At 57.8% G+C, this 27,466-nt stretch overlaps 3 protein-coding genes across 16 annotated transcripts; 2 read left to right on the plus strand and 1 right to left on the minus strand.

Annotated features, from left to right (window-relative positions):
* Positions 1–372: 372 nt before the first annotated feature.
* Positions 373–13,912, plus strand: SCAF1 (SR-related CTD associated factor 1). Of its 7 annotated transcripts, none has more exons than XM_081807603.1 (11): positions 376–1,125; positions 3,794–3,907; positions 4,156–4,213; positions 4,954–5,048; positions 5,324–5,457; positions 5,548–5,663; positions 8,232–11,072; positions 11,733–11,815; positions 12,046–12,264; positions 13,057–13,185; positions 13,483–13,912. In XM_081807603.1, the coding sequence occupies exons 2-11, from the start codon at positions 3,800–3,802 to the stop codon at positions 13,672–13,674; spliced, it is 3,975 nt and encodes a 1,324-aa protein (XP_081663729.1). In that variant the 5' UTR covers positions 376–1,125; positions 3,794–3,799; the 3' UTR covers positions 13,675–13,912. The 7 variants fall into 7 exon arrangements, with proteins under 7 accessions (XP_081663734.1, XP_081663729.1, XP_081663731.1 ...); XM_081807605.1 differs by having other exon boundaries at positions 5,330–5,457; XM_081807606.1 differs by having other exon boundaries at positions 378–1,125; positions 5,357–5,457.
* A 1,345-nt stretch (positions 13,913–15,257) lies between these two features.
* Positions 15,258–20,960, minus strand: IRF3 (interferon regulatory factor 3). Of its 5 annotated transcripts, XM_031020426.2 has the most exons (8): positions 20,727–20,957; positions 19,722–20,014; positions 18,883–19,054; positions 18,727–18,797; positions 17,868–18,057; positions 17,389–17,769; positions 16,025–16,140; positions 15,258–15,515 (listed from the first exon to the last, which is right to left on the minus strand). In XM_031020426.2, the coding sequence occupies exons 2-8, from the start codon at positions 19,932–19,934 to the stop codon at positions 15,348–15,350; spliced, it is 1,311 nt and encodes a 436-aa protein (XP_030876286.2). In that variant the 5' UTR covers positions 19,935–20,014; positions 20,727–20,957; the 3' UTR covers positions 15,258–15,347. The 5 variants fall into 5 exon arrangements, with proteins under 5 accessions (XP_030876286.2, XP_030876283.2, XP_030876284.2 ...); XM_031020423.2 differs by having other exon boundaries at positions 15,258–16,140; positions 19,722–19,894; positions 20,727–20,960; XM_031020424.2 differs by having other exon boundaries at positions 15,258–16,140; positions 19,722–19,899; positions 20,727–20,960.
* Positions 20,961–20,995: 35 nt separating this feature from the next.
* Positions 20,996–27,407, plus strand: BCL2L12 (BCL2 like 12). 4 transcript variants are annotated; one of them, XM_081807687.1, is made up of 6 exons: positions 20,996–21,140; positions 21,778–21,891; positions 22,110–22,252; positions 23,339–23,425; positions 23,513–23,703; positions 25,390–27,391. In XM_081807687.1, exons 2-6 carry the CDS (start codon positions 21,785–21,787, stop codon positions 25,846–25,848), a joined length of 987 nt encoding a protein of 328 aa, XP_081663813.1. In that variant the 5' UTR covers positions 20,996–21,140; positions 21,778–21,784; the 3' UTR covers positions 25,849–27,391. The 4 variants fall into 4 exon arrangements, with proteins under 4 accessions (XP_081663813.1, XP_081663814.1, XP_081663816.1 ...); XM_006749286.3 differs by having other exon boundaries at positions 20,997–21,140; positions 23,513–23,604; positions 25,390–27,368; XM_081807688.1 differs by lacking the exon at positions 22,110–22,252 and having other exon boundaries at positions 21,778–21,854; positions 25,390–27,399.
* The last annotated feature ends 59 nt before the right edge of the window (positions 27,408–27,466 follow it).

A 27,466-nucleotide genomic window follows, 5' to 3' on the forward strand; every position in this document is an offset into this window, starting at 1 on the left:
GCTTCCGGTTCCCGGAGTCCCAGCCAAGCGGAAGACAGACTGGGAGGGGAGATGGGGCCCTGGAGGGGGACAGCGGGGTAACGGGACAGGGAGGGGCCGTGAGATCACTGCATTCCTAATCCCTGAGCCAGCTCCCCCAAACCGGGGTGGCTGGGTCATCACTGAAGGGCCTAAGGCCAGGATTTCTGAATCTTGAAGGAGGAGGAAGCTGAGGGCCCAGACTCCGGGGTCTCTCGGAGAGAATGAGACTGGAGGCCTGGATTCCAGGGAATCAGGGAGTCTTGACTACTAGGTTCCGTAAAGGAGGGAGCTGGGGGCCTGGACTCTTGAGTCCAGGGGTTGGTGGGGCCGGGGATTCAGAAATCTGGATCTGAGGGAATTCGGATTGGGAACCCGAACACTTGTGTCTGTGTGAAATACGAGCTTGAGACCAGGAATGGAAGGATGGAGGAAGAATGGGCATGAGGGCCCGACTCCTGCTTGTGAGGAAGGAGGGGTCGAACTCCCAAGTTCCAGGGAGAAGGAAAAAGGGAGTCCGGACTCCTGCTGAGAGGAAATCGAATTTGGATTTTTCCATCCTAAATGAGGAGGAGGTTGTAGGGTCGGGCTCGTTGGTTCTAAATTTAGAGGGGACTTAGGAGACCGGGATATTCTGGGATCCCCAGAAGCTGGGCGGCGCAACCCCCAGTCAGTCCAGCTTTTTTTTCTACCGCCCACTTTTCGGAACTACAATTCCCTTGCAGCGGCCCTGTTCAGTGCTCTCGCGTCACTTCCGGTTCCGCAGCTCTCTCCGCGCGCGCGCAGGGCGCCGTGGGGCCTTGTCGCGGGCTACCGCAACCCCGCCCCCTTCACCTCTCACCTCCATGCTGTCCCCGCGCGACGGAGGCGAGCGCGGACTACGCCTCCCGGCGTCCGTCGCTCGCGCCCCTTCCTGTGTGCCCCCATTGACTTCTGGGAAACTGAGTCCAAAGACTTCCCACGAGCCTTCACGGCACCGTGCTCGGTACTTGAAGTCCCGGCAAGCTCGGCGGCGTTTTAGCTCCGCCCCTCTCCTCCCTCTGCTCGCGAGCCCCCCCAGCCCGCCCCGCCCCGCGCCGGGGCCGGAGCCGCAGCCCGAGCGGCGGGGTAAGATGGCGGCGGCAGTCTGGGCCGCGGGGCTCGGGCCTATCGGGGTGGGCGGGGCGGAGTCGGGTCGCTAGTTGTCCCGGGGTCCTCCCCACACGCCGCGGGGCCTTGGAGGACTTAGCGGGGCGGCCTCTGGCCCGGCAGCGGCGGCGGAACCTGGTGCCGAGCGGGGGGCCTTCTGAAGGCCCCGGGACGCGTCTGTGGGTTCCGGGGGACATCTACGGGGCGTCCCCGTGAGGACTGGGGACGTCCACCGGGCTGGACCGGGCCTGGAGCCTGCTCTCCATCACTTAGCTGGCCTGGGTCATTTCTATAGGCACTGTTGATCGTCTTTATGGGCTGACCCGAGGTTAGGGTCTGTTTATAGGGTTCTGGGGCCATCTTGAGATCTTGAGATATGTCCCAGGGTGAAGGAGGTCTGCAAGAGCTGAGGAGTATCTGCAGAGCCATCTATAGCACCCGGGGTATGTCTCTTAGGGCTGGGAGTGTCTACATGGGCTGACTTGATGCGGCTCACCTACATGGGTCTGGGGCCATTTAGCGGGCCTGGAAGAACTGTTCGAGGGCTAGGAAGTCTTTTAGGGCCACCTAGAGGGGTGGGATATGCCCACCAAGGGAGGGAGGCAAATCCTGAGGTGTGCTGTGAGGCCTGGATGGGTCTCTAACGTCTGAAGAGTGTCTAATCTGGGTGACAGGAGGCAGGGGGCAGTTAGAAGGGCCTGGAACCATCTAGGTGGCTTTCAGTGTGACTGCAAGAGTGCAGTCTTTATGCCTAGAGCAAATTCGAATCCCTTTTGGGGCTGGATAATCGCGTGGAGAACAAGACAAAGGAGAGTATTGGAAAATTTGCCCAGCTCAAATGTACTTGCACTTTATAATGCAATTCAAATGAAAAAATGTTTTTAAATTCTGCATTGCCCTGGAGCTATAGAGATTAGAATTAGTCCACATTAGTGTGGGGAAGTCTGTAGGATCATCTAGACTCATTTAGTGTAAAGCTTTTCAAATTCTTTTGACCTTGATCTACAGTAAGAAGTACATTTTTTATTGAGACCCATTGCGTACTGACATATGTATTTAATGCCAAAGTCCCATTAATTAATATTTCCACTCACTATTTGTGATGTACTGTGAAGAATTTTCTACTGCGTTCAATTTATTTTTTTTTTAATAACAAGCTATTTGTGAACCACTGTACTGCTATCAGACTGTGGTTTGGGAAACACTGATCTAGAGAGACCTAGCAATGTCGGCAGAATGTCTTTTCATGTTGAAAAGATCTAAGGAGACATGGGTGTGTCTGCAAAGCCCAGGGCATGTCTAAGTGGGCAAGGGAGCATCTTCATACACCGCAGAGGGCTTGGAGATCTGTGTGTCTGTACTCAGCAGATCTTGATTAGGCTTCTGTTACGTGACAGTCACTGTTGAGCGTAGCATGTGCTTCCCCCAGAGGTGCTGGAGAGCAGGCCCAGGCCTGGGAACTGTCCATAGGGGTTTATAGGCAGGACATATTAGTGGAAGTTAGGGAAGGAGCCACAGGCTCATGGCTGGGTTCTTTGGCGTAGCTTGGAAATCTGTGGCAGGAGAGAGACCAGGACCAGGGTGTTTGCTTTGCAGGTATGGAGCTGGGAGAGTGGCCGAGATAAACCTGAAGGCTAATGATGCTAATTATTGTTACTTTGTATTGAGTGCTTGGACTGTGCTGATTTCTGTGGCAGAAGTCAGTCCGCTTTCAATTCTCACAGCCCTTGGAGGTAGATATTCCTATTGTGCCCATTTCCAGATAAGCACAACGAGTCAGGGGTGGGGGTGAGGGCTTACAGGTCTCAAAGCTTTCTGGGAACTCTGAGACTGGATATTGTTTTCAAAGTAGCAGACTTGATGGTTACAGGGAAACCTGCAGCTGAAATAGTCATGCTTTCAGAAGCCCTAACCCAGGCACCCACCAGTGTGAAAGATAATCTCTCAACTTTAGTATAATCTAAGAATTTCTGTGAGGTCATGAAAGCTTGAGCCGTGCTTTCATCCAATGGACAGATAGGCCATAGGTGGATGCCCTGTATGGGGTGGGGTGGACAGCATGCCTTTCTGAAAGCAGTGTTTTCAGTTCAGTACTGGTTTTGTACATCGCTCTATTGTAGTTCCATCTTTTGCATATAAATACAATTTTTTGGTTCCAAGCCATCGAGGAGAATTGATGCTGTAGGCAGTTGTGTGGTATTTGAGGTACACCCAGCCCACTGGCACATATCTCAGTTTGGGAAAGGAGGGTTTACGAGACTATGGGGCACGGTATTTGAAATCACAACTCAACCAAAAATAAAAATCTTGGCGTTGCGTTGGCTCTTAGGAGGGTGAGCAGTAAGGTCTTAAAGCTTGGCCGTGGGGGAACCCGTGGGCACTTGGGAGTGCCATGTTGAAACGGGAGGCTGGGAAGGCCTACAAAGGAGGCAGCTGAGGTCCAGGCAAGGGAAGAGAGCCCACTCTGGTCCCTCTGATGGCTGCACTGGGCCTGAGGCTCAAGGCCTGGAGTGTGATGGTAGAGGGAGGGATGCCAGAGAGGATGCTGATCAAAGCAATGTTGGCGGCCCTTGAGGTCTTTGCATCCATTTCCTGCTTCCCTCCTCTGCCCCGGCCTCCACTCCAAACTCACCCCCTCAACTGCCAGGTGACCATGGAGGAAGAAGATGAGTCTCGAGGGAAGACAGAGGAGTCGGGCGAGGATCGGGGTGATGGTCCACCGGACAGAGACCCCACGCTTTCTCCTTCTGCCTTTATCCTGGTAAGGCTGCTAGACACCTGGGGCCAAGGGAAGGATGGGCTGCAAGTTCAGATTTCAGGGCCCGATTCCTGGGCCCTGGGGGGGAGGAGGGGCTGGGAGCCTGGACTCTTGGCTCCTCTGAAGGGTTTGAGTTTGGTTATAGGGGTGTCTGGAATGGCTGTCTCCCAGGAGCAGAGCTTGTGACCATTTGCAGGAGTCCCCTGACTGCCCTTTCTTTCCACCCCCTTCACCCTTCACCTTTTCTCTAGCGGGCCATTCAGCAGGCTGTGGGAAGTTCCCTGCAGGGGGATCTGCCAAATGATAAAGGTATGATGGGTTCTGGTTCTTCTTAGCCTCCTATCCCATCTCTGTGTTCTTTATCCTAATTTCATTCATAACCGCTTTCCTGAGGCCTCCTGCGTACCACCCTCGTGCTGGCACAGGGAGCCAAAGATGGGTCAGACCCCACGGCTGCCTTGGAGGGGCTCCCAGTCTGGTGGAAGGGAGACCCCTTCAGAGCGCAGAGGTAGCCCGAGGCACCGTGAGAGGGCAGGAGGCCCAGTTAAGGGAGTGTGTGGGGGGGTGGGGTCTGGGAAGGCTTCCTAGAGGGGGAGACAGGTGAACTGGTCTCTGAGGATGTGTTAGGGTCGTCCGGTAAAGAGGAAAGCCTGGTAGGCAGAGGCAGCCCGCAGGCGCACAGCACCGGGCACCTTGCAGGACTGAGCCGTGGTTCTTTGGGGCTGGTGGGCATGGGGCTGTGAGCAGGAGGCAAGGCAGGAGCGCTCCATGGGGACTGGGTCACAGCAAGGTTCTAATGCCACACTGACTTGTGTGGACATCATCCTGAGGGCAGCTAGGAGGACAGAGGGGTGAGAGTGTTGGCACCTCAGAATGGTGTTGGGGATGTCCTTCTGGGACCCAAGTTGGGGGGTGGTGGATGGAGGCGGGGCGAACAGGCAGGCGCTTGGTTCCCTTGTCAAGAGCTAGGGCAGGCTCCTTTTTCCTCTGCCCCACAGAGTCTCTGTCTAGTCCCCCGTTTCCAACCCCCCGTGCAAATCTCTCTCCAGATGGCTCCCGGTGTCATGGCCTTCGATGGAGGCGCTGCCGGAGCCCACGGTCAGAGCCCCGTTCCCAGGAGTCAGGGGGGACTGACACGGCTACTGTGAGTAAGAACAGGGGGCTGGGGGCCCAGACTCTGGGGGTTGGGGGAGCTAGGTCAGTGGAGTCTGGATCCTGGGGTTGGGTTTGGGGACCCAGATCAGCAGCAGTAGTGGAAGGGCTGGGGGCATCATCTGTGGGGGTGAGCCTTGGGTCCCTGAGGCAAGTCAGGATGAGGGAATTGGTGGGATCCCTGCATTTTCTTGGGGTTTCAGATGTTTGGATTCCTGAGAGTTTAGGGGCTGGGGAAATGGGATTTGTGGGTCCTTACATGAGCAGGGACAGGTTGGGGCCCCTCCTGGCCTATTCCAGGTGTTGGACATGGCCGCAGACAGCTTCCTCACGGGGCTGGTGAGTGTTCTGGATCCCCCAGATACCTGGGTTCCCAGCCACCTGGACCTGCGGCCTGGCGAGTGAGTAGTTGGGCAGCTGGAGTGGGAGAGGCCTTTGGTGTGGGAGCTGGAAGCTTCCCTCGGGCTCACTCACCCCCTTCTGCCCTGCAGAAGCGAGGACATGCTGGAGCTGGTGGCCGAGGTCCGAATCGGGGACAGGGATCCGATTCCTCTGCCCGTGCCTAGCCTGCTGCCCCGTCTCAGGGCCTGGAGGACAGGCAAAACGGGTATGTGGGGCCAGGGCGGAGCTGAGCAGGCGGCCTCAGAGTTGTGCGGGAGTCAGCTGTTGTTGGTAGTAATAGTAGCGATTGTGTCATTTAGACAAAACCTTTAAGCCTTTGCCTGTTAGACCAAAATAAAGGCTGTGCTTACGGACAGACACACGTAAAGCAAACACTGACGTAATCGCCAGCACATGCGAGGCACTCAGCGTCCCGGGCTCCACGTGGCACTGGAACTGCAGTGGGAATTCAGCTCCCTGCAAGCGGGGGGCTCTTAGCTCTGAGTATCTGATTCAGGGAGTCTGAGGTGTGGGGCCTGGGAATTTGCGTGTCTAACCAGTTCGTCGGTGATGCCCCTGCTGCTGGCCCCTGGAACCCTGGTGGGAGCCCCAGGTTTAGACTTCGCTTCTGTACAAGTGTCCACAGTTGGGAGGGATGGCGAGGAGAGGAAGGCTCAGGGAGCTCAGGTGTAGCACAAGGGCAGCCAGGAGTACTGTTCTGCAGTGACTGTGGCTCTCCCACGCCTGGCCAGTTTATGTTTCCCTTCACCTTTTTTCACAGCCGTGGGTTGACTTGGCCATTTGGCTCAGGGAACATTGTACCTGGGGCCCACCACACTCTTGGGGGCCCACAAGAATATCTTCATTTCTTTTCAAATTAGAAGCCATAGAGGATAAGTGAACAAAGGGGCACGGTTGTGCCCTAATAAAACTTTATTGACAAAAACAGATGGCCTTGGGGATTTGGCCCCAGGCCTTCAGTGATACAGATGTATCTGGAACCTAAGAGCTGTTTTGCCGGGGGGATGCTGGGGTTATGTTTTATTTTCTTATCACAGATGGTTTTCTTCCTCCATTTGGAAACTATTAAGAACTTAGGGGATAAAAACTCATCCGTAATCCTACGTCATATAAAAATTATATAAAGTAGGGGCTGTCTTGCAGTTCCAGACTGCTCCAGCCTGTGGACTGTTTTCTACATCTGGTGGTGGTAATAATTCATAAGCAGGGTAGCAAGAGCTCATGCTCACTGAGTCCTCGTGGTGCCGGGTGCAGTCTAGTTCGTTCCACAGAACTGCTCATCTAGTCCCCTCGTCCTCGTGAGGTGTGAACACTATCATCACCATCCTTCTCTGCTTTCTTTTCTTTCTTCCTTTCTTAGATTTATTTATTTATTTTGGAGGGGTGGGGAGGGGCAGAGGGAGAGAGAGAATCTCAAGCAGGCTCCCTGCTGACCATGGAGCCCAACGCAGGGCTCGATCTCATGACCCTGAGATCATGACCTGAGCCAAAATCAAGAGTCGGAGGCTTAACTGACTGCACCACCCAGGCGCCCCCTCCTGCTTTATCTTCTTCCTCAGCCCTCAGCAGCTGGCGGGCTTTCTGTGTGGCTCAATGAGATTTCTCTCCCTGCTCGATGGGAGCTCCTTGAAGGCAGGGACTTTGTCTCTTGTGTTCACTGTTCTATTCCTAGTACCCCAAACCGTACTTGGCACAAGATAGGTGATCAGTAAAAATGTCCTGAATGAATGTGTGAACCCCCATTGTAGAGATGAGGAAACCAAGGCAGGCAGCAGTTGAGGTCCTTGTCCTTGGTCACGTCACGGGTGAGGGCTTAGAGCCTGGGATCGGGTTGAGAGGCGGCTCTGGGACTGCTCTCTTCAGCCCCGGCTGTCCTGGCACTGTCCACCTGACCATGCTGGCGTCCTGGCTGTCGCAGGGTCCCTATAGTATGTGGTTGAGAGGGGGACCTCGGCACCCACGTGTGTGTCAGGCGGTGCAGCCCTGGTCGGTTGTCTCCGTGGGTGGGATTTATGGCGCTGAGACCATGTCCTCAGAAAGCCCGGTCTCGGGAGGGCAGAGGAGGTAGCGCAGGAAAGCACGATGCCTGGCCGGTAGGAGGGTGGCGGACACTGGTTGTTCCTGTCGCCTGTCAGTGGTGTCTCTGAGTCCTGAGCAGATGCAGCCCCTCGGATGGGGCTCGTCACAGAGTGATGTACGTTGGGTGAGGACGCTGGCAGTCAGGGCTCCCCAGCTCTGCCACTTCCTGGCTCTCAAGAGGGAGTTGTCACCTTTGCAGCTACACGTGATGCCCTCCGTAAAACGATAAGTTTCCACCAGAGGCAGCCGGAGCGGCGGGCCAGAGCTCGGCCTTGCAGGCGGTCTTGGGTTCAAATCCCGGCCGCCCCACTCTGGCCCGTGGCTTCTGCAGTAATACCAGTCAGGGGGTTCTTGGGCTGCAGGCCAGTGGACGTCTCAGGGTACAGGAGCACAGGCTCGGTTGACCGAGTTTGCGCCCCAACGTCTCCCCGCTGTGGGCCCTTTGGGAAGATCCTGCAGCTCCCTGAGCCTCCGTGTCCTCCGGTAAGGACGTAGTACCTGCAGCAGGGGGCTGTGGGAACATGCTGTGAGTCGAGCCGAGTAAAGTGCTGAGAGCCGTGCCTGCTGGCGCAGTGAGGGCCACCGGAGGGGGGCAGTGGCTGGGGTGGCGTCCTGCCTGCAGGCCCCTGTGCAGGACAGCAGGAGGAGGGTCCGCACCTGACCACGGTTCTCCGTCTCCACCGTTCCTTTGCAGTTTCTCCACAGCCCCACTCTTCTCGACCCTCCTGTGCTCGCCACCTCCTCACCTTGGGCACTGGAGACGGGGGCCCCGCCCCGCCCCCTGCCCCCTCCTCTGCGTCCTCCTCGCCCTCCCCTTCTCCTTCATCCTCCTCCCCTTCCCCTCCCCCACCTCCACCACCCCCAGCACCCCCGGCCCCACCTGCGCCCCGATTCGACATCTATGACCCCTTCCACCCCACCGATGAGGCCTACTCCCCACCGCCTGCTCCGGAGCAGAAGTACGACCCCTTCGAGCCCACTGGCTCCAACCCCAGCTCATCAGCGGGGACCCCCTCGCCTGAGGAAGAAGAGGAGGAGGAGGAAGAGGAGGAGGAAGAGGAAGAAGAGGAAGAGGAGGAGGAGGAAGGCTTGTCTCAGAGCATCAGTCGCATCTCGGAGACCCTGGCGGGCATCTATGACGACAACAGCCTGAGCCAGGACTTCCCAGGTGACGAGAGCCCCCGCCCGGACCCCCAGCCCCCACAGCCAACGCCAGCCCCTGGAACGCCGCCCCAGGTGGACTCCACCCGGGTGGACGGAGCCACCCGCCGGCGTGTCTTCGTGGTGGGGACCGAGGCGGAGGCCTGTCGGGAAGGCAAGGTCTCGGTGGAGGTGGTGACAGCCGGTGGAGCCGCCATCCCGCCAACCCTGCTGCCACCAGGCGACTCAGAGATTGAGGAGGGCGAGATCGTCCAGCCCGAGGAGGAGCCCAGGGTGGCGGTGTCCCTTTTTCGGGCCGGCGGTAGCCGGGCGGCCCGCCCGCCTCCTGCCGTCGCGGCGCCCCCCGCGGCCCAGCCCCCGCCCCCACCGCCCGCTCCCCGGGCCCCCGAGGGGGACGACTTCCTGTCTCTGCACGCCGAGTCAGACGGCGAGGGCGCCCTGCAGGTGGACCTAGGCGAGCCGGCCCCGGCCCCGCCGGCCGCCGACACGCGCTGGGGCGGCCTGGACCTGCGCCGCAAGATCCTGACCCAGCGGCGGGAGCGCTACCGCCAGCGCTCGCCCTCCCCGGCCGCCGCCGCCGCCGCCGCCGCCGCTGCCGCCGCCCCCGCGGGCCCCCCCACCCGCAAGAAGTCGAGGCGGGAGCGCAAGCGGAGCGGCGGCGAGGCCAAGGAGGCCGCCTCGTCCTCGTCGGGCGCGCCGCCGGCCCCACCGGCCCCGGCCTCCCCCTGGGACTCCAAGAAGCACCGCTCCCGGGACCGCAAGCCCGGCTCGCACGCCTCGGCGTCTGCCCGCCGCCGCTCGCGGTCCCGCTCCACACGCCGCCGCTCGCGCAGCGCCGACCGCCGCCGCGGGGGCAGCCGCAGGTCCCGGTCCCGGGAGAAGCGGCGGCGGCGGCGGCGCTCGGCCTCCCCGCCCCCGGCCACCTCCTCCTCGTCGTCCTCCAGGCGCGAGCGGCACCGCGGCAAGCACCGAGATGGCGGCGGCAGCAAGAAGAAGAAGAAGCGGTCGCGGTCCCGGGGCGAGAAGCGGTCTGGAGACAGCGAGAAGGCCCCGGTGCCCACCCAGCCGCCCTCCGGCTCCAGCTCCTTGGGTGGAGAGCGCGACAGCCGCCGCCGGGGGGCTGTGCCACCTTCCATCCAGGACCTCACGGACCACGATCTCTTCGCCATCAAGCGGACCATCACCGTGGGCCGGCCTGACAAGTCCGACCCCCGAGGCCCGTCACCGGCCCCGGCCTCGTCGCCCAAGCGCGAGGTCCTGTACGACTCAGAGGGACTGAGCGCCGAGGAGCGGGGTGGCAAGAGCAGCGAGAAGGACCGACGCCGCTCGGGGGCTGCTTCCTCCTCCTCTTCCTCCCGGGAAAAGGGATCACGGCGGAAGGCGCTGGATGGGGGGGATCGGGATCGGGACCGGGACAGGGACAGGGACAGGTCATCCAAGAAGGCTCGGCCTCCCAAGGAGTCAGCGCCCTCCTCGGGGCCCCCGCCAAAGCCACCGGTCAGCAGTGGCTCGGGCTCGTCCTCCTCCTCGTGCTCCTCTTCCTCCCGGAAGGTGAAGCTGCAGTCCAAGGTGGCGGTGCTGATCCGTGAAGGCGTCAGCAGTACCACGCCAGCCAAGGAGGCGGCGTCGGCCGGCCTGGGCTCCATCGGGGTCAAGTTCAGCCGCGACCGGGAGAGCCGCTCCCCCTTCCTCAAGCCCGATGAGCGGGCCCCTGCAGAAGTGGCCAAAGCAGCTCCGGGCAGCACCAAGCCCAAAAAGACCAAGGTCAAGGCCAAGGCTGGGGCCAAGAAAGCCAAGGGGACCAAGGGAAAGACCAAGCCATCCAAGACCAGGAAAAAGATCCGTGGCGGGGGCAGCGGTGGGGGCAGCGGCGGCCCTGTGACGCTGAAGAAGTCCAAGGCGGACAGCTGCAGCCAGGCAGCGGGGGCCAAGGGGGTGGAGGAGACTTCCTGGTCCGGGGAGGAGCGGGCAGCCAAGGCCCCCAGCACCCCGCCCCCTAAGGCAGCCCCTCCGCCCCCCGCGCTCACGCCGGACTCGCAGACCGTGGATAGCAGCTGCAAGACACCCGAGGTCTCCTTCCTTCCCGAAGAGGCCACCGAGGAGGCTGGGGTCCGAGGTGGGGCAGAGGAGGAAGAGGAGGAGGAAGAGGAGGAGGAGGAAGAGGAGGAGGAGGAGCAGCAGCCTGCCACCACCACAGCCACCAGCACGGCTGCAGCCGCCCCAAGCACTGCCCCTAGCGCGGGGTCCACAGCCGGTGACTCGGGGGCAGAAGATGGGCCGGCCACCCGTGTCTCCCAGCTGCCCACGCTGCCCCCGCCCATGCCCTGGAACCTGCCTGCTGGTGTGGACTGCACCACCAGCGGCGTCCTGGCCTGTGAGTGTGCCCTGGGGCCGGAGGGGGGGCAGGCTGGGGCAGAGACAGGATTGCGAGGATGAGGTCGCAGGGGGACAGACTTGGAGGCAGTGGAGATGCCTTGGAAGGGGTCGGTATGTAGTGTCCCAGGCTGTGAGGGGCTTGGGTGGGTGAGGGCTGGATCAGGGTCTGTCCAGAAGGCTTGTTGGTGTCTGGGTGTGTTGGGAGAGGGCAGGTAGATGAGTGCGGGGGCGGCTAGCCCAGCACAAACTGGAGGTGTAGGCCGTGTCCTGGGGGCCGCCTGGAGGCGGACTAGGATAAGCGAGGTGGTAGAGGGACCAGAAAGAAGAGGGTGAGGGGGGCGCAGTGTCCCTTGGGGGATGGCAGTAGGCCACAGGGGGCTTGAGACAGAATCTCCTCTCTGCCACCACCTTGTCCCTGAGTGACCCGGCCATATTGCCCCCTGACCACACACAAACCTTAAGTCCTAAGAACGGGGTGGGGGCTTGCAGAGTGGTTCTCTCAGTGGCTGAGGCCTCCTTTTCCCAGCTCTGAGCCCAAGACCCATGGCCTCTCTAGGGGCCCAGGGTGGGAGATGGCAGCAGGTGGCCAGGTGACGCTCACCAGCCCCTCTCGTGTCAACTCCTGATCTCCTTTTCCTCAACTGTCTGCCTCTTGCAGTGACTGCACTTCTCTTCAAGATGGAAGAAGCCAATCTGGCGAGCCGAGCAAAGGCCCAGGAGCTGATCCAGGCCACCAACCAGGTGGGCTTCCCCGGGGAAGAGTCCCCACAGTCCCTTCTCTTGTCACCTGACTCTGGTTAGGGGAGGAACTGCAATTCCCAGCAGGCCTTGGGACAAGGAAGGGATTGGCCAGAAGAGGAGCCTCTGGCGCCTGGGGCTATTGGGAAACCGGGGCGGGAATAATGGAGGTGCGCGGTCCCCCTTCCCCTCCCCCTCCCTTTGTTCATCCTCTCTCCAACCTCTTCCCACAGATCCTCAGCCACAGAAAGCCACCCTCTACTCTGGGGGTGACACCAACTCCTGTGCCCACGTCTCTGGGTCTGCCCCCTGGCCCCTCCAGCTACCTGCTCCCTGGCAGCCTCCCCCTGGGGGGCTGTGGCTCAACCCCTCCCACCCCCACTGGGCTGGCTGCAGCGTCCGACAAGCGAGAGGGCAGCAGCAGCTCCGAGGGACGTGGGGACACAGACAAGGTGCGCTGGGCTTGGGGGAGGTGGGTGGCTGGTGGCAGCTTTGCAGAGAACGGGAACAGATGCTGAGACGCAGGGGCCCAAGGAAGACAGGAGACTGATGCCAACAGGCGGGAACTTAGAGCAAAGCAAAGTCATTAAATTGTAAGGAACTCAACTTTCCCTCAAACGGATGAGCGGGAGATGGGTGCTGGGCAGATTTTTTTTTTTTTTTTTAAATTACGTGCAAATAGAGAGGGGGAGAGGTAGGAAACACGACGACGTAAACACACCCATGTGCCGACACGCGTCCGTGCGACTGTGTACTTCGTGGTTACCCCTGTCCCTCCCTCCCGTCTTTCTGGGTAAGAGGGAGGGTGGCTTCCAAAAGGAAGATGAGGCATCTGTTGGAGGGCAGGAGGGAGAGTGGTTGCCGGGCAAATTGGGACAGGTTTTTCTTCAGCTGCATCTGGCTCCTGCCCGTGGGCCTCAGGGCGATTTTCCTTTCGGTCACGTCTGGATGTTTTCCTGTCCTGGTGCAACAGCCCGTTGCCCGGAAGATGGCATTGCCCACCTCTTACTTGGTGTACATTTTGTGCGGGCAGTGGACGTGTGGTTCCTGGTCCAGGGCCACCAGGGAGGGTGCTCAAGTGACATTCAGAGGCCCAGCCTGGCCTGTGGTCTGGGGTGGCTGCAGCAAGGGGAGTGCAGGGCAGAGGCTGAGCTGGCAGGCCGGGGAGGGGAGGCCAGGGCTTCTGCAGCAACTCATCTGGCCTTTGCTGTCCCTTTTTCCCGCCCTGTTGCCACCTGTGCCAGTATTTGAAGAAGCTGCACACACAGGAGCGGGCGGTGGAGGAGGTAAAACTGGCCATCAAGCCGTACTATCAGAAGAAGGACATCACCAAGGAGGAGTACAAGGACATCCTGAGGAAGGCTGTCCACAAGGTGGGGCCCGGCGGGGGACAGGTACACAGAGGTGGGGAGAACATGAGGAGAGACGGACACGCGCAGACTGATGTTACACAGACGGGGAGCCGGGAGTGGCGGGTCTGTCTGGAAGGCGAGGAGAGTGACAGGATTTGCTCAAGCCCGCCGGGGCCTGTCCTGCTGGCATCAGGGGTACAAGTAGGGGTGTAGGCCTGGAATTGGGGGGGAGCAGCTCCCATCCTAGTTGCAAGCTGTGCTCAGCAGTCCAGGTGGAGGGGACCCTGGGGGTGACCGCAGCTGCCCCTCACTCCCTAGATCTGCCACAGCAAAAGCGGGGAGATCAACCCAGTGAAGGTGAGCAACTTGGTGCGGGCCTACGTCCAACGCTACCGCTACTTTCGCAAGCACGGCCGCAAGCCAGGCGACCCCCCAGGGCCCCCACGACCGCCCAAGGAGCCCGGGCCCCCTGACAAGGGTGGCCCAGGCCTGCCCTTGCCCCCTCTCTGAGACCCTCAGCCACCCCTTCCCTTCTTCGCCTCTTTGGAATTCTGGACGTATTTATGGCTCCACCTCCCCACTTCCCTCCCCCCATCAGTGGGATGATTGGGGGAGGGTTGCTGCAGGGAAGAGGAGAGCCCCCTGCCCTGCCGCGCCCTGTGCCCCGTGCCCCCAAGCCTGTCCCCATTGCCCCTCCCTTCTGTTTGTGCCCCTCCCCCAGTTTCATTAAAGATTTCATGAAATGTTAGCCCTCAGCCCCATGATTTTAGCCCTTTCTTTTCAGAGACCGGTTTGGGAAAGGGTTGAGAAGAGATACACGGGTGGTCTGGCCCAAGTCTGAGGGTGGTTAGCAGGCTGTGACTCGGGGCAAGTGCATTTGCCTCTCAGGGCCTCAGTTTCCTGATCTTTGAAGTGGGTGTTGGAGGGATGAAGACCCAGGCAAGTGAAGCACGTAGAAGCATACCTGGTACATAGTCAGCCGCTGCTCTTGACAGAAAGTGGTGGTGGGTGGGGTGTTGAGGTCCCAGGTCCCACCTGCTCAGGGTCTTCTAAGCTCAGGGTACCTGGGTGCTATGGGTCTGCCCTGGAATTGCCCCAGCACCACGATCTTTGTCCCCCATTGAGTTGGATTCTTTTTTTTTTTTTTTTTTTAAGATTTTATTTATTTGATAGAGACACAGCGAGAGAGGGAACACAAACGGGGAGTGGGAGAGGGAGAAGCAGGCCTCCTGCCAAGCAGGGAGCCCGATGCGGGGCTCGATCCCAGGACCCCGGGATCCTGACCTGAGCTGAAGGCAGATGCTTAACGACTGAGCCACCCAGGCACCCCTGGATTCTCTTTTTACCAGTGCTATGAGGCTGGGGTGATCTTATCCACTCTCCTGGGGTAGAGAGGGAAACTGAGGCACAGAGCAGCAGGGGCCACACAGTGAGTCAGGGCCACACTGGCCTCCATCAGGCCCCATTACCCTGAACCCAGACCTAGTGAGGAGAGGTGGTAACACCGGGGTCGCTGAGGTGGGTGGGCTTTAAGGCTGGGGCACAGAGCTCTTCTACAACTGCCTGTTCCAGCCCCGTGCAGAGGGGGGCCCATGGCCTGGGAAGCAGGACTTGCCTGAGGTCGCCCAGCAGGAGCTGGGAGGGGACCTAAGCCCCCCTCCCCCACCTGACAGGATGATCCAGGTGAAAGGCTCTTTGCCAACTGGACAGTGGCCTGAACTGTCCATAGACAAGCCAGGGGTTCTAGATTCTGCCCCACGGCCTCCCTTGAAGAGCAGCAACCCTGGAGTCAGACTGGATTCTAACCCATCTTGTGTTTCCTGCTTTGTGACCTTTGCTCTTCTCCTAGTGTCAGTTTCTTGGTCTGTAAAATGGGGGTGACTGTCCCCTCCTCACCAGGTCCCTGGGAAGAGGTAAGGAGGTGACACGTATCAGCTGCCCCCTGCACAGTGTCTGGTCGTCATGCAGTGAGCATCTGGGCTGTGGGTTGCTTGCACAGATGTGTAAGCTGAGGTCCTAAGAAGGAATAATGCCTAGCCTAGGTCAGGGCTAGCCTGGACCTAGCTAACACCCAACACCAGACACACAAGTGGTGACAGTGGCAAGAAACAGTTTATTGGCCAAGGTGAAGGCACGAGGGGGCAGCACCCGTGAGGAGTGAGGGGTCAGACTTCCCCAGTGACCTAGAAATCCATGTCCTCGACCAGGTCCTGGAGGTAGGCCTTGTACTGGTCTGAGGTGAGAGTGAGTGGGTAGCTGTTGGAAATGTGCAGGTCCACAGTGTTCTCCAGTGAGGAAGCGCCCCCTGACCGTGCCATGTCCAGCAGGGCCCTGAGGCATGTGGGAACAACCTGCGGGAGGTTGGGGGGAGAAACAGGAGTCAGGGGAAACACTCAACACTACTTACTGGCAGGGGTGGGGTTGAGTGGACTACAACTCCCAACAGCCCCCACTATAACCCAGGATGAACCATTAGGCCCAGGGCTGCTGGGAGTTGTACTTTTCCCCATAACCACAACCACCAGCAGCCTGAGAAGTTTCCTAGGGCTGAGATGCTGGAGGGGTTCCCAGAAGCTAGGGCTGAGCAGCTTGTGGTCAGAAGGACTCCTAGGAGCTGTAGTTCCTCACAGAGGCTGCTAGGACTTGTAGTCCACCAACTTCCACATGGCTTTGAGAGTTCAAAACAGGTTCTGGGGGTGAGGCCATGAGAGGGACACCCAGAAGCTCCTGGGGATGAGGAACTGGTGGTTGCAGAGACTCTTGGAAGTTGTAGTTCCTCAGAGGGGCTTCTGTGAGTTGTAGTTCCTCCTCCCTTTGTTAAGATCCACCCCTTAGCTCCAGGAGCCCAGGACTGCAGCACCTTGACCATCACGAGCTTCTTGGTCCACGGCTGGTCCTGGGGCCATGGCTCCCCCACGCAGAACCAGAGGGTGTAGCGTGGTGAGTGTCGGCTTCCTTCAATGAAGGCAATCAGATCTGGGGGCCCGAGATCCTAGTCAGTCATGGGAGGAGGACCCCCCACCACCACCTGCCCCTCCCTGTCCCCCAAACCTATCAGCCTCACCTTCTCCCCTGACCCGAAGCCTGACATACCTACACCACCATGACCAGATGGCTGCTGACCTAGGAAAAGTCCCGGCACAATCTTAAAATGCTTTTCCTCCCATCAGGGTGGGGCTGGAAGATCTGCACCGCTCCCCTATTTGGGATAGGAAGGAGTACACTCCCCACAAGGATGGTCCCTGATTCTGGAGTATAAGGTGGTTGGAGTACAAGGTGGTTGGCAGTTGCTACTCTTTAACCCCCGAAGGCCACGTTCTCCTGATAGTAGCCTAAAGGACTTCTCTCTCCTGCGTCTGTCTATCCACACTAATAACTGATAATAACGAGGACTATGGCAGTTAATTCCTCGAGCACCTTCTGCACACTGGGCCCTGTGCCTCCTACCAGCTCCAACAGAGGAGACACTCCTCGGGCAGACTCAGAGCAGTCCCATCTTTTACCCCAGGTTATAACACTAGCAAAGCAGTAGGGTCTGAATTGGAACTCGGGTCTGGAGGTTTGAAATCTTTTTTTTTTTTTAAGAGAGAGAGAGAGAGTGGCAGGGAGGGCAGAGGGAGAGGAAGAGAGAGGATTTTTTTTTTTAAGATTTTATTTATTTGATACAGAGAGGAAGCATAAGTGGGGAGGAGGAGGGCCAGAGGGAGAGGAAGAAGCAGACTCCTTGCTGAGCAGGAAGCCCGATATGGGGCTTGATCCCAGGACCCTGAGATCATGACCTGACCTGAAGGCAGACGCTTAACCGATTGAGCCATCCAGGTGCCCCAAGAGAGAGAATCTTAAGCAGGCTCCACGATCAGTGCAGAGCCCAACCTGGGGCTTGATCTCACGACCCTGAGATCATGACCCAAGCCGAAATCAAGAGTCAAACGCTTGGGGCACCTGGGTGGCTCAGATGGTTAAGCATCTGCCTTCAGCTCAGGGCACGATCTCAGGGTCCTCGGATCGAGCCCCATATCAGGCTCCTGGCTCAGCGAGGAGTTTGCTTCTCCCTCTCCCTCTGCCTCTCTCCCCTGCTCATATTCCCTCTCTCTCTATCTCTCTCTCTGTCACATGAATAAAAAAGAAAAAGTCAAACACTTAACCTCCTGAGCCCCCCAGGCGCCCCCAGTGACCGTGACCTACTCTTCCCACAGCAGAGCTATAAGGCCTTGCCTCACTCACCTGACATGAAGGGCCTCAGGTCGAACACGTCTCCTTCCTCATCCTTGGGGACCTCGCCGCTGGGTCCATGACTGCTGTCAGGGAGGAGCTCCTCGCCCAAGGCCCAGTATGTGTGGCAGTGCCCCAGCCTCCGGGCCCAGAGCCGCTGTCCTGCCCTGCACAGAGCTAGTCCCCCGCCCAGGTAGCTCAGCACACGCCTCACGTAGCCCATCACGCCCCTGTCTGTTAGCGACACCCCAGGGTCTGGCAGTATTATTGGCTGTCCGGGCAGCGTCCTGTCCCCTCCTTCTGATGCTACCAGCCGTAGGCCCCTCGGGCAGAAGACAGTCTGCTGGAAGACTTGGCGGCCCCGGTAGAAGGCAGTCACCTCGAACTCCCACTCTGAGCAGTGGCAGAAGTGACATGAAGGGGGAGCAAGATTGAGAGAGCATTAGGGGGCACAGCGCCCCAGCACCTCCCACCCCACAGCTGGCACTCACCTTCCTCAGGCAACAAGAGCGGCCTCAGTGGGTTTTCAGGGGGCTCCGAGTTTGGGCAGGGAGCAGGGATGTCTATGGTGGGGCTCAGCAAGAATGGAGGGGTCTGCTCAGGGACCAAAGCCAGGCTCGAGGGGCCCCCATCTGGGAATGGGGCCAAGACCATTTCACCCAGTAACTCTAGTATATCTTCCTGGAAAGAAGAAAAAAAGAATAGGATCTGGACATTTCCATAGCCTTTTCTAGAGACTTCATGTAGACCAAGGCCTTGGGACCCAGGGAGGAGTCAGACCTGAGCTTTGCCCTCAAGGGGCTTCCTGTAAGGGGGGATGGGGGGTCTGGAGACAACCATGGGCACAGACAGCAAAATATATGCTCTTGTATATGCTGAGTGCTACTGTTGGCCCCAGGGGAGCAGCTAATTCCAGCCCAAGGATCTGGCCTTGTGCAAGCAAGACCTGGGCAGAGAAGGCTGGACACAATTTCAGAGGGGACTTGCCCTGGCACAGACATCAGCAAGATCAAGGGTAGGGTGGTTCAGGGTTCCCAAGAGGCTAAAGGTACTCTAAATAGCAACGGAGGCTATGAAATTCTGGGAAGGTGTCTTAGAGTACTAAACGCCTGGTGAAAGTTCTGAACTTTCTCCTGAGGACGCTGGAAGCCATGGAAGGGCTATGAGCAGGGGAGGGTCAGGGTCAGCTCTAGATCGGTTGGGGGACAGCCTGCAGGGGAGAGGATGGAGGCTCAGGAAGAAGGCTGGGGTGATGGTCCAGGGGCAGAGGGGGATGCCTGAACAAGGCCGTGGGGACACAGAGAGAAGATGGGTCAGACTGAGGGCAGGAGGGTTGGGGTGCATTCTTACCTGGGTATCCAAGGTACTGCATCTGCCATTGCCGTCCGGAGAGGTGTCCGACTCAGGGAAGTTCCCAGCTCCTGTCGAGGAAGGTGGTGAGTGGAGCAGGGTGTTGGGGACGCTCAAAATCCCATCCCTCCATGTGAAGCCTCACTTCTGGCACACCTGAGATCACAAACTCATAGACCTTGTGCGGGTCCTGGGGGTCCTTGCTCCGATCATCGGCTAAACGCAACCCCTCCTTCCGGTTCAGGGCGGATCGGAAATTCCTCTTCCAGGTGGGCAGATCAGGTTTATCCTTTCCAGGAGTGTAGGCACCGCTGGCCTCGGCCCACGCCTGGGGATGCAGTGGGTACCAGGATAGTGAGGAGGATGACTAAGACCGCGCCCCAAGGGTTCGCTCCCCTGGCGTGTTCTAACTCGGCACGGATCCATCCCCAAACTCTTGGCTTCTCTGCATCCTAAGGCCCCCTATCTTCACCTTTTGAAAAGCTTTGCTTTATAAGTCAGCCTTCCAGGTCCTACTGGGTGTCTAACTCTGCCACCAACCTGCCCCAGGACACCTTCTGTAGTAACCCCGCCCCCTCGCACTCTAACTCGGGTTACCACCACTGCTGTATCCTAATTTCGTGAGAAATCACCTCAGCTTCGGGGCCACGACTCGCCTCTAAGGTTCTGAGACCCGCCCCCAGAATTCTAGGACCAAGAGACCCGCCCCCTGCGAGCCCAGAATGCCCAGTTTGCATTTCTTTCGAGTTCTAACCCCGCTTTTCCGGTTCTTTTTCCGGAACCCGGCCGCTCCAACCTTGCCTGCTATCCGACACCAGTCGGCTGTTCCTACTAACCCTGACCAGTCTTGTCCTAACTCCACTCACCTCCACCTGCCGGCGTCACCGCCTGCCAACAGCACGCGTGCTAACCCGGCTTTCTCGGCTCCGCCCCCTGCAAGTCCACCCCTCCCGGCTGTTAACTCAGGGTTCCCCGCGTCCGGGAAGCTCACGCACCTGGAAGATGCCGAAGTCCTCCTGCTGGGCATCCTGCCGCAAGCCGTGCTTCCAGGGGATGCGGAAGCGCGTGCGGTTCTCGTCCAGCCAGGCTACCCCCTCCAGCTGCCCCAGGTCCAGCTGCGACACCAGCCAGGGCAAGATCCGTGGCTTTGGGGTTCCCATGGTCCGGCCTGCGCTTAGAGGGCAGTTCGTGGGCGCGGATGGCTTCATAGGCCCACCCGGCCCGAGGGTTCCGCACCCAGACCTTCCTCTCTTGGGGACGCGGTGCAATGTCCCTCACTTATGTTTTCCTGGGGTATAAAACAGGACACCTCCTCTTTTCATCCTCCAGACAGGCTCCCCCAATTCATCGAGGACTTCCTCCCCAATGCATTTGAGACCCCCCTTCTTTCCCCACCTACTTCTGTGCAGACCCTCTAACCTTCCCAATTCCGCCAGTGTAGATCCTTCCTTCTTCCGTTGTAAACCCTTTTCTCCTCTCCCCTCCCCCACATCACCCAATGCAGTTACCTTCACTTCCAAGGTAGAGCCTCCCCTAGTTATTTCAGGGCATACGTTATTCACTTGTAGATCTCCACCTCCCGCACTTATCCGTGTTGTAGACCCCTTCTACAATTCCCCCACAGAAAAGCCCCTCACCCATTTCTACCGTAGACCGTCCCATCCACCATTCCCCCCCAACAGCCTGCCTTTTGTGTAGGGCGCGCGCGCGCACACACACACACACACTTTATAGAGTGGACTGCCTCCCATTTTCAGGGTCCACTCTTCTCTCCCTTAGATCCCCCAGTGCAGACTCCTGCCCTCCCCCCACTCCCCGCTACTTTTCCTGGGTTTTTTTTACAGCCGACCTCCAGCACCGGCCATTGCTTCACTTTTTCCCCTCGTTGCTTTCCTTTCCCTAGAGTACACAGTGCCTCTCTGGACTCAGGGCAGACCCTTTCTTTCTCGCGCTTCTCGGCCCGGACGCCACCAATTCCCCAGATCCTCCCTGTTACCTACGTAGAGGGTCGGGACGCGCAGGGTGCTAGGACCCACCCCTGCCTTTTGGGGTCCGATAGCTCTCGAACTTGCAGCTGCACACCCTCCTTCCTGTCAGCTGAGCTTCAGAGCAATGCGGTTTTCTTTTCTATCGATTTCACGAAATAAAAACAACTTTATCTGCGGTGGGTTGACAAACTCCACAGCTAAAGAGGCGGCACCGAGAGCCCGGACGCCCTCCCCGCATGCCCTTTTTAGGCCTTCCGGCCAACGGCATGCTGGGAACGTCACATGCAAATTAGATGGGCATCCGGCGCCCCGCCCCTCCACAGTAGGGCCGTCACCAACTCGGACCAGTGCGCAGGCGCGGGAGAGTTCTAAGAAAAGTTTTTGCAAATTTAGTGAAGGAGGAGGGGGTGGCGGCTCCGACCCCAGGTAAGCCGGGCTTTTGGGAGGGCTGGGGTGAGAAGGGAAGAGGCCGGGATCTCGGGGCCGGCACCTCAGTCCCGCTTCCCCGACATCCATGCGCCCCGTGTCCCCAAGACTCCAGCCTTGGTCAGATAAGGGAACTACCCCTCCCAAGCCGGCTGCGCGGCTAGCTAGTGCGGACCGAGGGGAAGGTTTGCCGTGAAGCCTGCTGGGATTCGTAGTTTCCGATTCTCTAAGAGCTTGAGCAGCTTGGCATATGCCTTCAGAATCCAGAAGTCGGAGCCGCAAGTCCCCTTCTCTCTCAGACTCAAGAATTCAGATCCCCCCAACCCTCTTCTCCGAAAACTCGAGTCCAACCCCCAGTTCCTTTCTCCCTTAGACCCCGGAATCCGGGTCCCCAGCCTCTTCCTCTCCAAGGATCAAGGAGTCTTCGTCCTCATCCCTCTTCTCCCTCTGAGGACTCAAGAGTCTGGGTTCCCAGACCCTAACTCCCCTAAAGGATTTAGGAGTTCAGACTATCAGCCCTTTCTTCCCTTGGGGACTCACGGTTCCTGGCCCCCTCCTTATTCAGGGACTAGGCATTTGGGCCCCAATCCTCCACCTCAATTCAACCCTGGAGTCCATCCTCCGGCTCCTTTCACAGGTGCCCCATGGCAGGCTCGGAAGAGCTGGGCCTCCAGGAGGACACGGTGAGAGTCTTAGCTGCCTTCTTTAGGCGAGGTGAGCCTGCTGGGTCCCCCATTCCAACCCCACCCAGGTAAGAGGGGTTGCCCTCCTCCCTCAGGGGCCTGCATCTGGGGTAGGGCCCTCTCTAACTCTCATGCCTGGTCTCAGTCTGTCTGCGTTCCCCTCTCTTTATATCTGGCTCTTTTCCTCATCCCTGGGGTTGCAGCGAGAGGCCCTCCTCAGTGGGAGGAAAAAGGGGCTGCTTGCAAAGGGGCCTCTGGCGTCACTCTCTGAGGTCCCCTTCCCCAGGAGTCCTGCCCAGGAGGAGCCAACAGATTTCCTGAGCCGCCTTCGAAGATGTCTTCCCTGCCCCCTGGGGCGAGGAGCAGTTCCCCCTGAATCCCCTCGGCCTTGCTCCCTGCCCCTCCGCCCATGCTATGTTTCAGAGCCTGGTAAGAGATTTCCCTAGATCACCCATGAACTTACAGGGCCAAAGCTTTGATTCTTTTTTTTTTTTTAAGACGCTTTGATTCTTTTTTTTTTTTTTTTAAAGATTTTTATTTATTTGAGACAGAGAGAATGAGAGAGAGAGAGCACATGAGAGGGGGGAGGGTCAGAGGGAGAAGCAGACTCCCTGCCGAGCAGGGAGCCCGATGCGGGGACTCGATCCCCGGACTCCAGGATCATGACCTGAGCCGAAGGCAGTCGCTTAACCAACTGAGCCACCCAGGCGCCCTAAGACGCTTTGATTCTTAAAAGCATAGAAAGGATAAGGAGCTAGCCCAAGATCACTCAGCTAAGAGGGGAGCCGAGTGTGGACTACCCTCACCATTCTCTGCTCCCCCCACCCCCAGTTACATTGCTGTCAGTTCTGTAAGCTGGCTTCACAGGGGGGCTTTTGGTCCCTTTCTGTTTGTTATCTCTCTCCTCCCATGCATGCTTCCCTACCCCTGGGACTTTGTGGCTACCAGTACCCCCCAGTAGGGAGGCAGGAGATCTGGTTTTCAGTCACAGCTCCCTGGCTGTTTGGTTACATGACTCTGGAAACTCCTTTTCTTTCTTGCTCCTATATTTCTCCAGAAGCAAAGTAGGAATGTGTGCATGTGTGTGTGTGGGGGGGTGTCCTTGGACTTGATCAAGAGTAACCCAAAGGCTTCCTCTCATATATGAGCCTTGATAGACTAGTAATGGCTACCGGGAGTGCCAGCTTGAAAAGGATTTCACAGCTGGGGAGAAGAGTTCTGTGATCAGTTGATGACGCCTGAAACCAGCAAGGGATAGAGTGTTAGTAGTTGGAGTGCCCTGTGTTTGCCTTTCTTGGATAGGATCATCTTCAAGGTCTATTTCAGCTCTAACATTCTAACTCTAGTTTGAGGGACACAATAAAATGGAAAGTATCAAGGCCTTTTACCAAGTGTGCTCACTGGGCCCCATTATGAAATGGAAATCATTGCTACCTGGCAAGGTGGTTGTGACAAGGGGACAATCCATAACTTCCCAATGTCCCGGAGACCCATCATTGGCTCTTTTCACCCAAGGCCCAGCTACTCCAGACTTCTATGCTCTGGTGGCCCAGCGGCTGGAACAGCTGGTCCAAGAGCAACTGAGAGCCCCACCTAGCCCAGGTGAGGTACCGAGGGGCCCCGGAGAAGGATGAGGGCAGAAGGGTGGGCAGGGTTCTGCCCCCAGCTGAATTCTCTTCTGCCCCCCAGAGTTACAGGGAGCCCCACCCACAGAGAAGGAAGCCCTACTGCGGAAGCTGGTGGCCTTGCTGGAGGAAGAGGCAGAAGTCATCAATCAGAAGGTGACAGGCAGTCTGTTCCATCCCTTAGCTAGGATAGGGATTGCGGATTGTCGGGCACTGGGATCAGAACCTGGATCTGCATTCTCATTAGATGGTCAGGTGAGGAGCGGGTGGGACTCGGCTTCTATGAAGGGTTTGTAACGGGGTCCAAGCTCATTCTGCTCCCAGCATCACAGGCCAATGAGCCGAGAGGCAAGATGTTGGGGTAAGGAAAGCAACTTTATTTGGAAAGCCAGCACACCAAAGAGATGGCAGACAAGAAATGGCAGACAAGAGATGGCAGACAATCGTCTCAAAGAACCATCTCCCCCAGCATGAGATTTGAGCTTCTTTTATGTTAGGAATGGGAGAAGGGGGAGGGGATTGGAGTCAAAAAGTGACTGACGTCTGTAGACAACAGAGGAAGGTTGTGTAACTTCTTTTGTCCTTGGTCACTTTTGTTTGTTTGTTTGTTTTTAAGAGGTTTTGGGGCACCTGGGTGGCTCAGTCGTTAAGTGTCTGCCTTCGGCTCAGGTCATGATCCCGGGGTCCTGGGACCAAGCCCCTGCTTAGGGCTCCCTGCTCAGGGAGTCTGCTTCTCCCTCTCCCTCCGTCTGCTGCTCCCCCTGCTTGTGCTCGCTCTCTCTCTTTCTGTCAAATAAATAAATAAAACCTCTTAAAAAAATAAAATAGAGAAGTTTTATTTATTTATTAGAGATTTTATTTATTTGAGGGAGAGAAACAGAGAGCACGAGCAGGGGGGAAGGGAGAGGGAGAAGCAGACTCCAGGCTCAGCGGGCAGCCTGATACGGGGCTTGATCCCAGGACCCTGAGATCATGACCTGAGCGGAAGGCAGACACTTAACCGACTGAACCACCCCGGCGCCCTATCCCTGGTCACTTGATCTTTGTGTACAGGTCATGTCTCGTTCCTATAAATTTTACATAGAGCATAGTCATTTCTGTAAGTACTTCCTTATCTCCTCTGGTGAGGTAGATTTCCGGTAAAAAAGCCGTTTTTGAGAATCTTAGCTGTCACATGCCTACGTGCAGGGCTAAGCAGAAGTTTCTAAACTATAGGTCCCAGCAGGAAGGGAAATAGAAGCAGTATGGAGTCAGACGTGCTAAACTTCTCCGCTACAGGTTGAACACAGAGTTATGGTCAGGGTAGTACCTTAAACCCTGGCTTGCAGTCACCGTAAGAGGGGCGTGGCCTAAAGACAAGGGCTGTGGCCACCCAAAACATGATCTGGGAAACTGACTGGGACCAGTTGAGGAATCAGGGACTGTAAGGTGGTGGGCGGGGGTTTGGTTTGGAGAGGGCTGCCTAAAATCTGAAGCCCTGGTTAACTATATAGGGGTATGCCTTAGAATGTTGGGGGAAATGAACTGCCGGTGAAGGTCTGGCCTATGACTCGGTCCTGGAACTGGATTGGCTCAGAAGCTTGGGCAAAGTGTATGATCCTATAATATCAATTGTACGGTGGAAGGCAAGGTTGTTGTAGGCACTGGCCTGGTCTCGGAGGCTCTCAGGGAACCTGTAGGGGGCGTGGCTATAAGATCTGTATTCTGGAACTCAGCTAATTAGGGCTTGGCCCTCATTGGCTGTCGGCCACCTGTCCAGGAATAGTTTGGCAGAGACCACAGATTCTGGTTTATGATTGGCTGGTGTGATGGGTGGGGCGTGGCTTTGAGCCTCAGTGTCAGGACTGCTTCCACCAGGAAGCCACGCCTCCTAGCCTCCTATTGGCTGGCTACGGAGGCGTGGGGGAGGCCGACCCAGCCTCTTCTCTTCCCACCCCACAGCTGGCCTCGGACCCCGCCCTGCGCAGAAAGCTGGCCCGCCTCTCCGCGGGCTCCTTCGCCCGCCTAGTGGAGCTCTTCTCCAGCCGGGAGGACAGCCCTCTTGCCAGCCGCCCACGCCCCAACTTGCCCTGCCCTGGGCCCCCGCCGCCTTCCCCGGAGCCCCTGGCCCGTCTGGCCCTGGCCATGGAGCTGAGCCGCCGCGTGGCCCGGCTGGGGGGCACCCTGGCCGGACTCAGTGTGGAGCACGTGCACAGCTTTGGGCCCTGGATCCAGGCACACGGGGGCTGGGTGAGCTGCCCGAAAGCTTCTCTGGGCCTCCCGTTACCCAATTGTAACTTGTGTCTGTGTGGTGGGGGGGGCAGCTTCTTCGGCTTCTTTTCAGACATGACAAATATTCTCCCAGCCCAATCATTCATGTGTTTTGTGTTTATTGAGCACCTACTGTCCACCAGTAGGTAATCAGTGCAGACGCTTAAACCATTCTGATATACACTGACAGTTATGAGTGGGAAACAAGGGAGACCCCTTCCTGGGCCTCGGTTTCCTTATCTGTCAGGTGGGGAGAGTAGAAGTACCAATCTCAAAGGGTTATTGTAAAGATTAAAATGGGATCATCTCTGTAAGTCCTTGGCACCCTGTGGGCATTTGCGTGATTATCTGGTGCCTGTCTGCCTCTTTGACACTGCCTGCCAGAATGCGCTTGCCCAGGTATCCCCCTGCCTCGCTTCCTCTGCTCCATTCAGGTGTCACCCCCAGTGAGGCCTCCCCTGGTCCCCATTTAAAACTGCCCCACCTCCATACCCTCCTACCCACTCCCTTTCCCTCTTCATTGCTTTACTTCCTTCCGTAACACTCTGCACCTGCTAACACACAGCTTCTACCAGATGGTAGGATTGACTCGTTCTACTTATTATTTCTTTTTATTTTTTGTTTTCTCTTGCCCCTGACCTATCAGCTTCACAAGACCAGGGAGTCTTACCTAGCTCGCTCGCTGCTTTAAATCCAGTGCCAGGCTCAGAGCTGGATTGGGCTCCCGTGTACGGGGAGTGTGACCTTGGCAACGTCCCCAGCTACCTGAGCACCAGTTTCCCCTCGCCCAACGGGCACCTTTCACTTACCTGCCTCGTCGCTGTGGGGATTCAGGGACAGAAAGATGTATGCCATGCTCTCTCAGGATGTAACCCTTGCTTCACAACCTGCCAGGAGCTGGCCAGGTGTTTGAGGAGCAGAGAGGAGGCCAGTAGGGCCGAAGCAGGGTGAGCGAAGAGGAGAGGGCCAGAGACAAGAGCAGGAGGGGCGGGGCCTTGTGAAGGTAAGAACTTGGACTCTGACCCTGAGTGAGCCCAAGTCCCTAGAGCTCTCTGAGCAGAGGCCGACGTGAACTGATTTAGGTGTTAACTCGCGCCCTCTAGCGGCCTCGTGGGGCAATACTGTAGAGGGCGAGGCGGAAGTAGGGAGTTGGGAGGTGTCTGCTCTTTCAGGGAGATGAGGGTGGATGGGACCACGGTGGGGGTATTGGAGGAGTCTCCCAGTTAATTTAGAGGTAGAGCTGACAGATTTTGCTTATGGAGTGGATTACGAGTGCTATTAATGAGTGCTAATGAGTGGAAGACGGAAGTCAAGGATGCTGGCCTGAGCAGCCGTAGGGATGCATGTGGTGCTCCCTGAGACAGGGAGGAGCAGGGGGGATGAGGAGCACGTTTGAAGAAGAGTCAGAGATGAGTGGAAGTGGTCCAGTTAGGGGAGAGATGCCCTTCAGACCTCAAAGGGAGATGAGGAGGGGACCGTGGATATGCGTGTCTGGAGCTCAGTGCAAAAGCTTGTTTATTTGTGGGTTTGGTTTTGTTTTGTTTTTTTGGCCACGTGCACAGCCAAGGACTTTTTTTTTTTTATTCTTATGTTAATCCCCATACATTACATCATTAGTTTTAGATGAAGTGTTCCATGATTCATTGTTTGTGCATAACACCCAGTGCTCCATGCAGAATGTGCCCTCCTCAATACCCACCACCAGGCTAACCCATCCTCCCACCCCCCTCCCCTCCAGAACCCTGTTTGTTTTTCAGAGTCCATCGTC

Source organism: Leptonychotes weddellii, chromosome 16 (genome assembly GCF_054177405.1).
Source record: "Leptonychotes weddellii isolate Sample4059 chromosome 16, ASM5417740v2, whole genome shotgun sequence".
NCBI lineage: Eukaryota > Metazoa > Chordata > Mammalia > Carnivora > Phocidae > Leptonychotes > Leptonychotes weddellii.